General features: G+C 38.0%; 1 protein-coding gene across 1 annotated transcript in view; it reads right to left on the bottom strand.

Moving 5' to 3' along the window:
- LOC306856865 (forkhead box protein J3-like) overlaps positions 1–18,106 on the bottom strand; it is a 110,306-nt gene that overhangs the window by 28,403 nt on the left and 63,797 nt on the right. Inside the window, exon 3 of the mRNA XM_079396384.1 lies at positions 542–616. Coding sequence (XP_079252510.1) covers positions 542–616 — 75 coding nt within the window. The remainder of the gene's footprint in view (positions 1–541; positions 617–18,106) is intronic.

Below are 18,106 nucleotides of genomic sequence, written 5' to 3'. Positions count from 1 at the left end.
ATGAGCATGAACGCGCTTGCACAAGATGGCTGAGGATACAGAGAAATGAGTGTGTGTGTTTTGGCAGCAGTGTTTTATGAAAGAAAAAAACAGGTTAACCGGGGTCCATCGATGCTGTATTGATGCACTGACAATATTGTATATATTTCAGAAAAATAAACACGTGTTATCAGATGTGCATGCTTATTTTGAGATGTATATCGCTCTGCACACTGGCCTACACGTGAATCAGTCTGGGTTGTTTTTGCTCTGGCGGGCCGGACTAGCAGTACGCTGACTGAGGAGAAGCAGGTGGTGGTCTTCCCCCCTCTCGTGCAGCAAGTGCCGGGCTGAAGTGCTTTCTCCTCTTCCCGAGAGAGCTCCGGAAAGCGCTTTTAAACCATTACTGCAAGTGCTCGCTCTCATCTATTTTCACAAGGATACGTATGCATTTTTTAACAGCCGAATCTGCTCTGGAAGCAGCGTTTTGTATTTAGCAAATGTACAAAACCTGCATATCTGAATAAAACAGCACTACATATGGAGGAAAAAGTACACTTGCCTTTCCCGGGTCATCTTTGGAGCGAGGCACTTTGAGAAAACACTTGTTCAACGAGAGATTGTGCCGTATTGAGTTCTGTAGGAGGAAAGGGAGAAAGAGAAGGGTTAGGTTGTTTATAGGTTAATGAGACTCCCCCATGATATTGCACTACAGTAGTACCTAAAACCCTCATTTACATGCAGCCTATAGCACGCAGTCAGACGGCGGCATAGCAATCGCGACCATGTAGGGTCCCTGCAAATAAGAAAATATGAATAAAACACTGGGGTATTATAACCCAGAGCCTGCGTCATCTTTTCTGCACTATGCAAAGCAACCGGGCCAGAGAAATATATTAAAGAGATTCATCTTGCTGCAGACGACAGCCTCAAAAAAAAAAAAAAAAAAAAAAAAACTGCAGGACGATTAGGACAATTGCAGAATATTGAGACTCCTAAACTCAATAATAAAAACCCCTGACTCAACTATTTTTAACTACACAGAGATTTGTCATAACTTCTGAGATTCCCACACGTCTAAATGCACTGAGACTGATGTGACAAAGAAAAAATCCTATATATGAAGGATGTCCTGAGGTTAATTAAATAAAATAAAAAAGATCCAGTTTAATAGCATAGTAATTAATTAATCATCCCGTTCCTCAGGGGGAAACGAATTATGCAAATTATTTTTTTTAAACTTACACAATTCTTTAATGAGCAAAAGGTAATTTTGCAGCATGTGAGGTATGAATCAGCAGGAGGCGGTTTGAACGCAAATCATGCCTTAATGCTCGGTGCATTCCAGCTGGAGCTCAGCCAGCCACTTGGCTTAAGACACTAGAAACGCACAGGTTTTGAAATCATTTGACCAAATTGTATAAACAGATGGCTGTGATATAAAAGCTCTGGGATCTTTGCGTGAGCTGATCTGGTGTGGAACGAGCCTACTGCGAGAGAAACACTCACAAGAGAGGCGATTAGATGAAAATGCTAAGCAAACACAGTCTAGAATAATATGTGATGAATTTGTGTGAAATAACTACCGCATAACATCTAATGAGGGCAATAACGGACCGTTTCCACTGGGCCGATCAGGGTTGTCTGCAGGTGCGTGTTAGATGTTTAACAGCAAACTGAAGGGAACGACACGTCAAGGAAAGGGAGTCTCCGACTGCATCAGCAGTACTGAAACCATTAGCGGCACTAAAGGTGAGCTCTCCAGGACAGCTGAACCTGATAGTTCATGAGATGCACGCATAAAAACAAAGGCGGGTCAGAGCAGTTTATAACCCACGGTTGAACCTGCTGCATCTGTCCACAGACCCTAATCTTGTAGAGCATTAAAACTTTAGCAGCCACAGCAACTCCAGACACTGCAACATCCAAGGTTATTCATTCAGACAACATCACATTTTCTCCCTGGAAAAAAAAAAAAGAACAATGTCCACTATTTAAGCCTGCTCTGCGATAGCAATGTGCAATTTGGCCATTTTAAATGCTTGAGTACTAGAAGGATAAAACAGAAGGGTAAGTCGAAGAGGGCAGATGAAGCAAGATCTTTCTATTTTTTTATTATTATTATTATTAGTATGCATCAGATGGACATGCTTCAGCTCATGGGTTTCACAATCTGCACAGGATCACTGAATAGATGAAACGGATCACTTTTCTTGTTCAAAGCAATGATTCTGTGTCCACCTTCTATCAGGTTAGGTGGCAACTAGCTAAGTGGACATGCAGGTCAGACAGGCAGGTCTGTTTCCCTGGCTGTCACGCTCTCGCTTTTGTCCTCCACTGCTTTAACCTCCCTCTCTCTTCTCTGTCTCTCCCTCCGCTGGGGGCCGGAGGGTTCAAGGCTGGCTCAGCAGGGCTCCTGCAGATAGACATGGCTAATAAGCACTACTGCACCAGTCCAGTCTGTCTCCAACTCTCTATCAGGGGAACTAACCAGGAGAGCCGCAGGGCCAGCTGCCATTCTGACACACTGAGTTTGAGTATGTGAGTGAGTGAGTGAGTGAGTGAGTGAGTGAGAGAGAGAGAGAAAGAGAAAGAGAAAGAGAAAGAGAAAGAGAAAGAGAAAGAGAAAGAGAAGAGAAGAGAGAGAGAGAGAGAGAGAGAGAGAAGAGAAAGAGAAAGAGAAAGAGAAAGAGAGAGAGAAAGTGAATGACCAAAAGAAGTCAGGGTGTGACAGCTTGTGCTTGTGTTAAAGCCCACTCTTTATCAGACATTCTACAGTGAAAGCTACCAAATCCAAATGCATGTTATGAACATTAGCAGCATGGCATACATGATTAACAGGGTTTTGCTATAAAAAAAACTTAAGTGATTTATTTTCTTTTAATATATTAAGAACTCTAAATTAGATCACATATATAATATATATTTTCATATAAATATTTAAATAAATATATGCATTTCATATTTCATACAATGGTATAAATATAACAATTATTATTAATATAGTACGAATTAAAATATAAGATCTCTTTTAGATGACATTTTATTACAAATATTTCAATGATATGTATGTTCATAATATAGAATGATACAATAAAATTATACTACAACTAATATTAACAACAATAATAGTAAATGACTAAATATGGCATCTTATGTCATTTTACTGCTGTAATAAAATATTTCAATTTAATCTATTTTATTGACTATTTACTAAATAGACTTAATTACATTTAAAATCAAATAATTTTTCAACAACAACGAAGTTTACCTTTCACAAAATAATCACTTTCAAAAAGATAAAAACTCCTTCCATTTTTCTCTATGAATCCTGTATTCCACATGGGTTGCAAATGCTTTTTCATGTTGACGAAATGATTATTCATGACAACATGTAGTGCTACTATGGTTTCCATCTTTGCACACTTAAGGTAAGACATGTAACCTGTCTAAATTCACCAGAGAGGCCTGCTTGTCAGTGAACTACATACGAAACACCCATTTTTCTTTTTTGACCCTGCGTTCAACCTGGAAAATTAGTTTTACTTTTTGAGTGTGTGTGTCTTTTGTCGTGACGTATTGTCAAGTATGGTGACCCATACTCGAAATTGGTGCTCTGCGTTTAACCCATCCAAGTGCACACACACAGCAGTGAGTAGTGAACAAGCGCACACACACACACACACACACACACACACACACACACACACACACACACACACACACACCCGGAGCAGTGGGCAGCCATGCTGCGGCGCCCGGGGAGCAGTTGAGGGTTTGGTGCCTTGCTCAAGGGCACCTCAGTCGTGGTATTGAGGGTGGAGAGAGCGCTGGACATTCCCTCCCCCCACCTACAATTCCTGCCGGCCGGGGGCTCGAACTCGCAACCTTTTGATTACGAGTCCGACTCTCTAACCATTAGGCCACGACTTCCCACAAGTCTTATATATCACTACATGTGAACAAGCACGTCCTGTCTGACAGCATCTTTACACGCATGCACATGTAAAACCAAAGGTCAGCAGGTCACTCCTGAACATAACAAATTACATATACTAGAGTGTAAAAAATATTCCACAACTAACACTGCTGAATGTCTTATGCTTGATTGCATAGATTACAGCTGGAGCTCAGAAGCACCGCAGTGCAGTGAAGTGATGAAGAGGAGGAGGAAGAGAGCTGTAGGAGTCATCGAGGATGAGGAGCTACATTAAGAGGGTTAGACACTGAGCTCTGTGGGAGTGCCTGTCTATTACTGTCTCGGTGGGCTGAGATGTACCTGCGTTCCACAGCGGGAGTGCTCTCTCGTAACCCCCCATGCAAACGGGCTCGCTGACAGTCAACGCACCCATCCGCCCACACACCCTGGCCTCTCGCCCACGTCTCCCAACATGACATAAGGGCAGGCGGGGGAAAGTGGGTCAGGCTGACCTCGTCCTGAGTATCAAGCGCTCAGCATGAGTCAAAGGGACAGGCTGTGTCGCAGCGGAGTTCTTCATCAAGGGTTCCCCGCCTGCTCAGCCCAGGGAGCCAAGGTTACAGCAGAACTATCCCATCAGTGCCCACAAATCCAGCCTGACATCCTCACTCGACATACCACGACACAGAGAGAGACTTTAAATTACGGGGGGGTTGGCCAGGAAACCAATGATGACTTGATTACAAGATAAAACACATTTTAAAACCTGAAGGTCTCAATGTAAAGGCTCTATATAGCAGAGAAGCTATATGCATCCAATTCATGTCAGGCTATTATTGTGCTATAACTGAAAAGCTTAACATAAGAACAATACAATATGCAGTAGGGGTGTGTGTATATATAATATAGTACTCTGTAGTAAATGCCGCTCCATCTGAAAGCAGGTGATGGAGATTTACTACTAATCACAGAACTGGCTTTACTGATGAGATATGCATGACAATCGCATTCGATTAATCTTGCAGCCCTAAATGCGCACACGCTGTAGTCTGACCGGCATCTCACGTGTACTGTATGCAAGCACTCTCTTGGTGTTTTTGTTTGGTTTTTGCGATATACTGGATAATGTCAAATCGCATACAGTTTAAACAACAATTACGATATTATCGAATATGATATATAACGCACACCCCTAATATGCAGTATTCTTACTGTAAAAAACACATTATGGGCATAGGCCTATTTTACTGAAAAAAATATTATCCTCAGAAATCTTCTATTCTTTCAAATGGAATGTTACATTAAGCTACTATGATTTAGTTCCTAAAGAAGAATTTAAAAATTTATTATAAAAAATAATATAGGTTTCAGTTTTATAAAGAAAATTTGTACAAACTCAAAAAAAAAAAATTCTCCTTAAGACACAAAACAACTGGGTATATGGAATGTGTGTATGACTTTAGCTTCAATTGTTAGTTTGGGGATATGTGTCTAGCCACCAATAAAGTAATTTTTAGCACAATGCTGTACCACCATGTGAAAGGTTTGGGGGAAATAAAGAGCAAGGTTGATTGATCGAGCGAGACAAAAAGTTGCATTTCAATACTCCAGGGCACGGAGGACATCCCAAACACAGCCTGGAATTCCCAGCATTCCTGCTTACACACTGTGTCATTTTTGTGCAGTGTACCCATTCCCACCCATCCCATACAGTATTTTGTTTTCTCTCTCACAAATGCATTCAATATCTTTGATATATGGGCTTTTCCGCAAACCACGCTCAAGTTCCCTCAGCCACTGCAGTTCCTGACAAGCCCTTTGCAAACACAGAGACGTACACAGGCATTTCTTAAGCTTGCAATATCTCTACACATGTTAGGGAATGTAGCACGTTGGCAGACTGTGTTTGTAATGGCGTGGGAAGATGCTGGAGCTGGTTTTTTCATGTACGTGGTGAGAGTAGGCACAAACGGTGCTCTTAACTGGACTCGGGGTGGAACACACCATCCAGCTCACAGACTACACCTGTGAAAATATCCAGCTCCTTTGACTGACAAGCCATGCGACTGCTGCCTGGAACTGGATGCAGTGAGGTTTTAATCCACTTAGAGCATGGAGAATTCCTCACCCTCGGCCACAGCGATGAGGACAGCATGACTGAGTGTGAGAGAGGCTGGAGCTGATAAGGCGCTAAGATGTGGGGGACCCTTGTTAAATGAGTAACGAGAAGGCATCATACCGGAGCTGTACCTGAACTCTGGCACTGTTTACACCTGGTATTACCATCAGTTTCAGGTGATCCTAGCACAAAAAGACACCAAGTACAATAAACATTAAGCACTATACTGATATATGAAATAAGTCTTGCACGTGTAACTGTATGGTTCAAATGGACTGTTCTTTTTTTAAGCTACAAATGGGTGAATAAAACTTTTGGAAAACTTTTGTTTCATCACTTTTGGAAAAATTACTATTTACAATCCAAATGCAATGTTGCATGGTTTTCTGCCTTCTTCCATTTGTAATTTTTCTTTAGACTTATTTACAATACTATAGATTTTTAATGATTAATCATGTATGAAATGTCTTCCAATGAAATATTCACAATTTTGTCAGTCACTACAGAGTAACAATTTACGTTTTTAAGGTTCCATTCATCACCTTTGTTTAATGCATTAGGCAGCACTGATTAACTGTGGTTAATGTTAATTTTACATTTACCAATTCATATTTAAAATATATAAGTTTTCTAAATTAACACCAATTATGAACAAATACTGTAAAAAGAAGATTCATTGTTAGTTCAAGTACGTTCCATATATATCTGTTTTATGAAAAAAAACAAATAATAATAATGAAGTTATTTTTAATTTAAACAGCTGACAATCACTTCAGAAAATGCACCAAAGCCGACCAAAACGGCATTTCTAACTTCAGCTTCAAGACAAACAGCCCACATTCAAGCAGCAGTGGACGACTAGTTTAACGATTTCTCAACTTCATTTTTCAAGGACTTCAAAGGTATTTGATCTATTTTCTCTTGGCATCTAGTAGCAGTGTGTTGGCATGAAATGTTTTTAAAGCCCATTCCTTCTCTGATCTTTACTCACTTATATGTCGTTTTAATAAAACATGAAGATTTTGCTAGCTGCAGCAAAAATGAATGCCAAGGTGAAAACCACAATAAACATAAAGAGCCCCATTACACCGAGATCTGAATAGCTCGCAACGAGAACGAGTTGAGAAGCGGCACGGTCAATACAAGCATGATGTAATGCCGCGTGCAGTGTACTCGGTGAAGTATTGCGATAATTAAAATTTGCAGATGCTGTACAAAGTAATATAAGACCTTGGGGAACTGACTAATACAGAGTTTAAATTAAACCCATCTTTCATGTAAAGTATGATAATTTATAAGACTAATAATACATGAGTACTGTGGTAAGTGAGCCCTGAACAGATACTAGACTAGACAATGCATGCATGATGATACTGGCTCTTTTTTTGTTTTTTGAGAGAATTTTTCATCTTGACCAAATTAGCAAAGAATCTGAGGAAGCCTTCAGGACGGAGACAGTGACTGTGCCAAATATCAAGTGCAAGTCTCTATTTCTTTGAAAGACATAGGAGTGCTGATGAAATAAATAAATAGTCTTAATAAGCTCTTTGAGCATCTTGAGAGTCTGGCTGCATGATCCTCTTCTATAAAAAGAGGTGAAAGTGGCAATGAAAGTCTTCCAAATGGACTTCCTCTACAGCTCTGTAACAAACACTTCGCAAGGCTTAGCAAACTAAACTGTGAAAAATTTTCAATAGAAATACAAAAATCAGTCTCCAACTGTGTGACCAGGGTTCAAAAAAGAGACAAGAGAGGACTATTCATTCACATTTTCTTTCCGAGTTAGGCTGGCTTTGTCACCCAAGGTGCTTTTAAAGCAAAGAAAGCTTTAAGACCTGAGCCATTTCATACGACCTGACCTCTCTCTGGAGATTTCAAAACCCTCTGTATCGTTTTCTACATGTGTTCAAGGCTGCAGTACTTACTTTAGATTAACAGAAGAGAGTCCAATTTAAAACAGCAGCCATTTAATAAGGATTTTAAATGTTTTGGGAAGAAATTCACTGGTATAATTCTGACTAATGGGTCTATATATATATATATATATATATATATATATATATATATATATATATATATATATATATATATATATACACACACATTTTTTTTTTTTTTTAAACTAATAAAAAGGCACTTGTCTGGAGTTTTTAAATCAATGTCCTGTAAAGCTGTATTTGTAGCAAGGCATGTTCATACTTCAATGTTGAAAGCCTAACAAAAGAGCTGTTATCACAATTTTCTAACAACCTTGAAGAACACCAAATTCCACAGAATCCTGCCTTGCTCTGGTTTAGAGAGAAGACATTCAGAGGATTAGCTTGATTTAATTCTTTTTGGCTCTGTAGAGATCGGTAGACAAAACAAAGAAACATGTCCTTCTACCTCAATTGCAGCTAGACACTTGCACATGAAACGGGACACAATTAACAACCTATAAACATAATGCATTTCCTTCATTATGCAAACCAGATATGGGTAAAGAGACTGGATCATGAAAAATGGGCGTTACACACTAGAATGAGGCCAGCTGGTTGGAAGTCAGGTATTGACAAATAGATTTATTTAAGACCAGGAACATGCTTTAAGAATTTTAAAGTAAATAATTTTTTAATTCATGTTGACAAAACAAATGCTGACTAAAATCACTTAAAAATATATAATATAATATTATAATATTTCCATTATTCAGCATTTTAGAAATTAAAAAGCGAATTTCAGAGAGCTTAAAGCCTGGGGCTTGGCAAATTTAGGGCCTTCCTGCCTCTGGGTCAATGATGTGATGCCAAAAATTTCTGTCTGAAAGCATTTTTTCAGTTAAAAATTGGTTTAAATGCATTTTAAAAAATGACCTCTTCCATGTATGAACTCACTTCACTCACTTTTCAAAAAACATTAGCAATTTGTAATTTTTCTGTTATTCAAAGTGTCAAAATATCATGTGGTGCGACTGTCCGGCCATAACTTTGTTTTGTAAACCTCTTTGAACTTACCCTAAATGTATTCAAATTAATTTTAAGCACTATTTGGCATGATTTCCAAAGTGTTTTGTAATCCTGTATAAAATTGCAAAGCATGTGTATTTATATTTCCATCATATACAAACAAAACAAAATTGATCCATCAAGAAACTACCCATTTTGGGACTTTTATGTTGAAATCCATTCAAAGATAGGACTTCGCATCATATACCAATTTGCCAAGGACCCATGGAAGCATCAAGCAGGTTTAGAAGTCTCTTTCAATTTTTTTTAACGCCTGGTATGAAGTTACCACATTTGGATATCATGTGGCATGACCTCAAAAACAATGAATAAGTAATTTCTGCAATTATTTATTTTCATTATACATTTCATAGTGTCCTTTAGTGGGAAGCTAGCTTGTTTTGTTTAGGTGACCACTCCTGTGCTTGTAAATTTTGACTGAATTTGAAAATATCATGTTTTCCATTATAGATATATGTCCCAGATTGGCAGTTTTTGCTCTTTTATATTCAATTGATGGTTTATATACATAAAATACTTTATTTTAGTATAATTTGGAATAGATTTTTATGCAATTTGGGCCATTTGAGATGGTTTGTTTAATCTTTGTACAATATGGAGGAAAAAAAAATAAAATAAAATAAAAAGAATTCAGAGCTGTAATTTTAGTTTGGTAATTATGCATTTATTACTATTTTAATCAATTGTACCATATTATACTGGCAAGCTAACTAAAATAAACTCTCACCATAGGCAGCATGTTAATTCTGACCCTGCAGTCTAGCACAAACTCCAGAAAGATGTTCATGTTGTCATCTCGGAAGCTGAGCCAGCAACCTCCCCTTACTCTAAATTGATCCTTCGCAAAGACTTGTAATGATATCAGGTCTTTGTGTCATTTGGAGCGACCACTCATCATGTGGTGCGACCAATAATAGCAATAACTGTATTAAATTACAAATAAAATATCTAATTTCTATGGTTGAAATATGAATCACTGCTACAGTATGCTTAAGTGAATGGTATTTTTAAAACATTTTTATCAATTTGCAGGAAAAATTAATTTAAGAAATTATAGAACAAAAAATAAGAGATCATTATTTACAAAAACTCAAATTAAATGCAAATACTTTGCTTCTAAACACTTTAATTACTGCTGACCAGTTTTCAAGTGTAATCTTTGTCCTACTGGTCTAAGTTAAGCAAACAATTTTGTCCTGACTTGGACCCATTATGTAATGCAATAGCTTGCTACCAACTACTAATTTTACAGAAGCAAATTCATCGAATATGTTCCCTTGCTCTAAATTGACCCAAAAGTGAATAAATGCTTCCAAAACAAGTGCAGAGTGAGAATGCCAGCAAGGTTTTTGTCGTGAGATTTAAAAAATCCAATTTATACATTGTACACTACTATTCAAAAGTTTGTGATCAGTACTTTTTTAGAAGGAATTTTTATTAAGCAATGACACAATAAATGAATCCAAAATGACAGTAAAGAGGTTTGACAGACTTCAAATAAATGCTATTTTGTATAGCTCATGTTTTCAACATTGATAATAATGAATGTTTTTTTCTGAGCACCAAATTAGCATATTTGAATGATTTCTGAAGGATTAGTGACCCTAAACGTTTGAACAATATTGTAAATAATCAGCTAACTTCCTTTCCCAAAATGAATAATGTTCTTTGATTCAGGTTCTGATGCAAGTAATCTGGACGTAATGTAGATGTTTCTATAATACAGAGACAATGCCAGAACAAGAGGTAAGAAATGCACCACAGAAGAATTTTACACCACAATAAAACATTTCCAAATAGGCAAGTAATCCAGTAACGCCAAACTGGTGGTTGTACATAACACAAAAGCCATATGTATTAGTCCAGTAAAAATCAGGAATATCTCACCGAGGCAGACAGAGAACTTGGCACTTGTGTGGCATAGCTGCGTTGAGTTTTAAAGAGAGAATCTCCTCGAAGGAGCCGCAGAAGGTTATGAAAGATTCCAAAGCAAAGAGACGTCTCCCAGTTTATCTTCCCTGAAAGCCTTCGTGTGCTCTCAGTTCCAGATGAGCGATCTGATGAGAGCCATTTGTCAGGCCCTCCTCTTAATTATCAGCCGGCTCAGAGCGGCATACTGCAACAGCCACTGACAATGGCACTTTGGGCCTTATTCAGCACTGCCTCAAAACCGCTGTCAGACAGAGACACAGGAAAAAAAAGAAAGAAACAGTGTTCGTCTAAGAGTGGAGTTCAAAACACTTGTGCATTACTTCTAGTCTATTATAGAAGCGGAAGGTACAGCCGTCGCCTTTCCATGCCACACGGATTGGTGGGAAGGAAAATCATTTAAATGTTATAATTTAGATCCATGCCAACAGATAAAACACAGGGTTAAGGAACTGTGTGGGAGATGTCCCTTTATAATCAGGGCTACGAGGAAGAAAATGAGAAGACAGTTGGGCAGAGAGCAGATGATATTAATGCTAGGGGGGGAAATTGGTTTGTGGTTAGCTTCAAACAGCGTTTAAAAACTGCAAGTGGTTAGTGAGCAGTCTGTCCAAAAAGGAGTGAATTTGTGGTATTTTAAGGGTTGTTAACTACCTTTTTAAATAAAGAGACACTATATTATTTTATATATAGCCTAGTAAGTATTCCTCTCTCCATACGGACTTATGTAATTTAAAATATCTCCTGAAGGTCTGTCATACGCTTTTTACAGTTTACAATATGCAAAGAACTATCCAAAATCAGCTCTTTCTATAAACACAACACTGCACGAAAACCATATTTGCATCACATTAAGATTTCAGATTTTTCTCTTGTTAAAACGTTAAAACAAACAGACGCATAAATTACAAGTGAAATCAGGGTAATGGGTGAAAATCTAGATGTGACAAAAGGTTTTTGGTTAAGTGTTTTACGAATCTCCCCTGATGAAAGAACATTAAGGCATTTAAATGACCTTACACATAGTACTTACAATGGACATAATATATTCAGAAATGAAGACTTCATTTCATTACAAAAACAACCAAATTAACTAGTTCCAGTCAGGACATCATTAAACAAATTCTTTAAATTCCAATGTCAACAGACTAATTTAGGTGTGGGTCCATGTTGTGATGTTACATTTGAAGAATCAGCAACTGTTTATGCATGCATGAGGACTTATCTAGCTATCTATCTATCTAGCTAGCTTATCTATCTATACATCTAGCTGAACATTAACATAATACTAGTGTCAAGATGCAATATGTACGCAGTTTCTTAGGCTCCGACAGACAAAGAACTGCAATCTGATTCTTTGACATCTTTTGGTATAACCCAAGATACTGTTTTTAAAAGTCATATGTTGATCATTTTTAAATATGTAAACTATTTTTATTTTTATTTTTTTGCTGAAATACATTAAAAATTCAAAATGCACTCTACACGATTGACAGACATGGCACAAAGCTTGTAAGATTTTTGATAGTTTTTGAAAGGAGTCTCTTATACTTATCATGGTTGCATTTATTTGACCAAAAATAACAGTAATTTTGTGGAATTATTATTAAAATGTAAAATAACTTTTTTCTATTTTGATACATATTAAAATGTAATTTATTCCTGTGATGGCAAAGCTGAATTTTCAGCATCATTACTCCAGTCTTCAGTGTCACATGATCATTCAGAAATTATTCAAATTTGCTGATTTGGTTGTGATGGCCCATGGTGTGGCCACACATCAGTAGCGGTAATGTGGACACACACACGCGCGCACACACATCTCCTATTATTGTTTGGAGTTAATTCATATTACTTTAATTTTGTATTTCAACTAAGACACGAACTCTGTTTATCTGTCATCTTAACACTTTATTCAATCACAGTACACCGTGGCTACTTGGAGTGCACACAATTTGGTTCGCTGTTCTGTGTATTTTTGTTAATACCGTTTTCTTTGAGTTGAGGTTAGCGTGCCGTGGGCTCGGTGTAGATTCACTGGGGTTCTCGAGCTTCCGTTGTGTGGACCGGCTATCTACAGGACTGTCGTGCTGCTTCCACCACTCTTTAGTTCCGCTTGCCAGCACCGATGAATCAGAGGGAGTTTAGCTGATAGTTTAGTTTAAGATTATTTGTTTAATTCTTTATTTGTTTAATTGTATTTTGTTTGGTTTCATTTAAGATTTGTATTTAATCTATTTTAAGCATTTAAGTAGTTTGTTGGCTTGAATGTTGTACTCTGTAGTTTGTGTTTTTGTTTTGTTTCCCCCTTCTGTGTGTAATGTGGACTATTTCAATTGTATAAATGTGGTCCTGTTGTGTCATTTGGGGTCAGTTCAGTTTGGTTAGCACATATCTTAGTTATTTGAGTTTAGTTTTGTTCGGTTGACCATTCCTTTAATAGGCCTAGTTATTTGATTTGATTATTTGTGTATTTAATTTTTTTTCCAAATATTAACCTGTTTTGGACTTATTAAAATAATACATTTTTTGGGAAACTTATTTTTTCATGCCTCTTTTTGCTTCTGGCTCGGTCCCTCACATTAGTGTTCAAGTACCATTTCTTATTAATCACTACTGAAAATACTTGTGCTGCTTAATAATCTGTAAAAACCATGATATATATTTCTCAGAATATTTTGATAAATAGACAGTTTAAAAGAACAGCATTTGAAATATTAACCATTATAACAATCCTAACCCTTACTGACCCCAAATTTTTGAACTGTACCTCTGATGTTAAAAGAAAACCATATTAATTAATACTTAAATTAAGATTTCATATGCCAATTTCATATTGTGATAAATGTATTGCAATATCACACTGTATCTTTTTAAATTTTTTATTATTATCTCCACCTCTAGTATGCTCCAAATGTCCAAAAAAAAAAAAAAAACTCAAATATTCACTGGTGCTTTAGATTTAACAGCTAACAAAATGGGAACAGGCCTGAATATGTGAGGGTCACCAGCAAACCCCGAGTTTGGAACGGCCACTGGGCACAAGTGGCTGATGAAGCGCCGAGAGAAGAGCGTCCTCAGCACCACTAGTGAACGAAGCACTCATCCATCGCAGCTGGGAGAGCCGCCATTAATATTTCAGGTGCTTAAAGCTCCATCCAGTCAATAACCACTATTACAGCCAATGGAGCTAATGAGGGGAGCAGAGGTGACCATCCAGTTCCCATATGCACAATGCAGCCCAATCTCTCAACACTACTGTAAGACAGGGGCTGTTATGTGAACACTTCATTGTGCTAGTGGCCTACAATCAGCACGAGCAGATCAACAGAACACAACTGTTCAAGTCAATGTCGACAATTAGACTCTTTGAAAACAAAATCGATCTGCTAGAGGCTCTAACAGTGGTGCAACAGCACTGCTCGTTTCCAAGGAAGGACTAAAAAAAAAAAAAAACACATCGGAAAGGCGGTTTTGGCAAACCAAGGGAAACTCGGCATTCATCTACAACTGCGAACTGACACAAGAATCTCACACACAACAGAGGCAGTCAATCAATCAACAGAAACGCACAGCAGAAGCAGCGAAGAGGGTGCCGAGGGTGGACAGGGACCAATCTTTTACACCTTTATCCATCTGAAGCTCATACACCGGCTTTTCCTTTAGGCAACGCTCTCCTTTAAACTGCAGTAGAGAAGAGAAAAAAGCAGATTCTTTGTGCTTTGACAAAGAAGGGAGGGAAAAAAAAAATTACCCAAGTTTCCCCATTTGTATTCAAGTTAACACAGATCCAAAAGTCACAACCCTCCTATAGAGTCCATTAGCAAAGTTAATGTAAAACTGTCAAGCACAACGACCCATAAATAATACATTGCTGAGGTGAAGAGAGGCCGGGTACCCTTCTGCTCACCGCCGTCCCTCTAGTCAGACACTCTAGCCCTCTACAAGGCCACATTAATTGTCTAATTCAGAGGCAATTAGTTGGCAGTGAGAGGTTATGGCCTTGCAGCCATCTGGCCCTGATAAGGAGGACAGAGGCTAGAGGGGCAGCAACCAGCAGTAGTAGCTCTGCCCATCTCTCTCTGCCTGCTGACCAGACTCTCCACTGCTACAGGCGGCCTGCATCATCTTGAAGAGAAAGAGATTGCCTACACAGCCTGGTTGTATAGCTCAAGACTTTTCAGGGCCATAAAAGTAATTGAACACTTAAAACATAAAGGATCGTATATTATTGCCATTAGATAAAAAAACATATCAAACCAAGTGGCCAGTGGCATCTGCAATACATTTCATTACTATAGGCCCCCCTCTCTCTCTCTCAATAACATATTATATATATTATATAGATATATATACACATATAATAGAGATGTCTGTAGTGTTTTTTGATGACCAGAAATTGTTTAAATGTTGATTCTGAACAATACACTACTCTTTTAGAAATTAAAACGGGTCTCTTTTTTTTTAATGTTTTACTTATAACATGTGCTTGTTAATTTTAAGTTCCACTATGTTTGATATTTTGCAATCTATAATATAATTACAGTTCTTCAATGACTGCGGTGACCAAACATTTTTGGAGCTACTGTGCATGCATTTTTCCAAAGTTTTCTGCAATAAATTAGAATGGAAAAAGTGTATTGAGAGTGCTGACACTGATGAATAGGCAATCGTCAGTGAGGAATTAATGTGTCATATCCATGGCTGCTATGACCTGCGATTATCCAGAGTGATGCAAAGATGCTGGAGTTTTGCCTGTCAATGGCTATGGGATGGGAACACAGCGTTGATTTCTGGCATCTCATCCATCATTGGTTGTGCTCTACTGCTAGGAGGCACTGTCATTCTCCTCTCCCGAGTAAAGGGTGAATTCTGTAAGGACACGGCGCCTGTGGATACATAAATACTGTAGCGACAAACTAATGATGATACCAGGCATGTGAAGTGCATTTTCTAATCTTGAGATGATTACAGAAATTGGGTTTCTGGCAAAAATGAAATAATCCAAAAGACACATATGGCTTTGAAGCAGAGATCTTGTAATTTCTGCTGTTTCCTAGCGGGAATTTAAGTCAAAGGAGGGGAAAAAAATTCAGGCACGGGATCAAAAAAGCCCAGTCTAACTCATTAGACCTCAAAGTCCTGGCCTTCCCTGCTACCAGCGCAGACAAACCAATGTCACCCAAAACCCAGATAGTAAAAGCATGGAACTCAATGACATTTTCGATGTGGGAGCTCTATGTGAAGTCCCTGGGCAGTGTGCCACATCCTCAGTGACACCACACACATGGTGCCACTCTGTCTGCAGCTCCTGCCTGCTAAAACCATGTCAGATGGGCATAAAATGAGATGAAACATTTCTGCAATGGCACATTTCCTATTGTTAAAACTCAGCATTGTACTGGTAATGCCTTGGCAGGCCTGCTTAATCTTTAAATTCGAGTATTCAAAAAAAGAATTGACAAGAAGGGTCAGGTTTGCTAAAGTAAATGGGCAGCTTATGGGTAATTACTTCAAATCGCAAGTACTATTGTGTATGGCTGTGCAGTATTTGCCTTCGTTCTGGAAGAGGTGCTCCTCACGCAAACATCTAGATCAGTTAAATCCACTGGTACACTAGGTCTTCATGCTCAACCATTTAGATTAACAGACATTTTTCTCCTCATTCACAAATAAATGAGCAGATAAAGACAGAATGTCCATAATAGAGGAAATATTAGTGCTGATCGTATTTAAATGTTTTTTAGAAGTTGTACAAAATGTATTTTTATACAGAAAGGAAAAACATGCTCATCTTAGAAGAGGTCTATGCAATAAAATATAAAATATAAAAATGACTGCATTTACTTCAATTATAGACACAATGTTAATTCACACAATGACATGGAGGCCCAAAAGAGAGAAGAGGAGAATCACACAAAAAAAATCATAGATAAAGAAAATCTTTTCAAAGTGAACTCCACACCCGTTTATGAAAATTTCATTTTTTTCTTCTTTGTATAATGCCAGCGGCAGCGACAGACAGTCCAACTCCAGCTTAAGCAGATTTCAGAGAGTAGATTCGGAGTTAAAGGCGGATTCCAAGGACCAGAATCTATTTATAGCATACACAAATTCATCATGGCTCAGCGCCTCTCTCTTGGGGCCAAATCACAGCAGCGATGAGAGGCCATGTTCAGGTCATCCCAGCCTCAATTAATAAAAAGACGGGCTTCCTCGCCAGAACGAGGGAAGCTGCTGACTTGTTTAAAGGCTGGCATGATAACAGTGTTGAAGGTTTTTTTTTTTTTCATTTATTTTTAAAAGTGGATTACGGAAAAAGCAAAAACAAGTATATTAAGCTGACCCTGACAATTAATTGCTGTGGGGGAGGAGCCAAAATGTATGTAGACAGAAACATAAAAACAGAAATTTAAGCAGTAAGGTATGAGAGGAAGAGCAACCCCTTCTTCAGCTACATTACAATAATGTTAAGCACACATCTTATTGGACCAACAGGTTTCTTTTCTTTTTAGCACATTCAAAAACAGATTCAGATCAGTTTGGTTGAAGATTGTTTTTTTAACCCCTAAGTGTCTGATGGAAAGGCAGCTGCTATTATACAAGTAGTAAGAAATGCTAAAGAGGCCGACATTTCACCTAAGTTCACCCAGCATTAAATGTTCCATGTCAGGTATTGACTTTGTGTAACAGGCCTCATTATCACCCTAGATGGAGTTGAATCAATCAATGAAGGACAAATGATTGATGTTTAGTGGGTGAAGTATACACCTACATGCACAGTTGGGATCATGGGCTTCTTGTTGTCTGTAAGTTTACCCACAAGATATATCTTACAAGATATATTTATTTTTATTCAGCAAGGATGTATTAAATTAACCAAAAGTGACAGAATGTTGCAAAAATGTCTATTTCACATAAATGTTGTTCTTTTCTATTAAAGGGGTCATATGATGCTAAAGATCATTATTTTGTGTATTTGGTGTAGCAGAATATATTGACATGCTTTAATGTTCAAAAAACACATTTTTCAAACACTGCACATTATTCTAGTTCCTCTATGCCCCGCCTCTCTCAAACCCGTTGTTTTCTACAAAGCCCCTCCTTCCGACAAGCACAGTCTGCTCTGATTGGTCAACTGACCCAGTGCATTGT

This window comes from Barbus barbus (assembly GCF_936440315.1).
Source record: "Barbus barbus genome assembly, chromosome: 37".
Lineage (NCBI taxonomy): Eukaryota > Metazoa > Chordata > Actinopteri > Cypriniformes > Cyprinidae > Barbus > Barbus barbus.
This window is presented reverse-complemented; position numbering and strand designations above follow the sequence as displayed.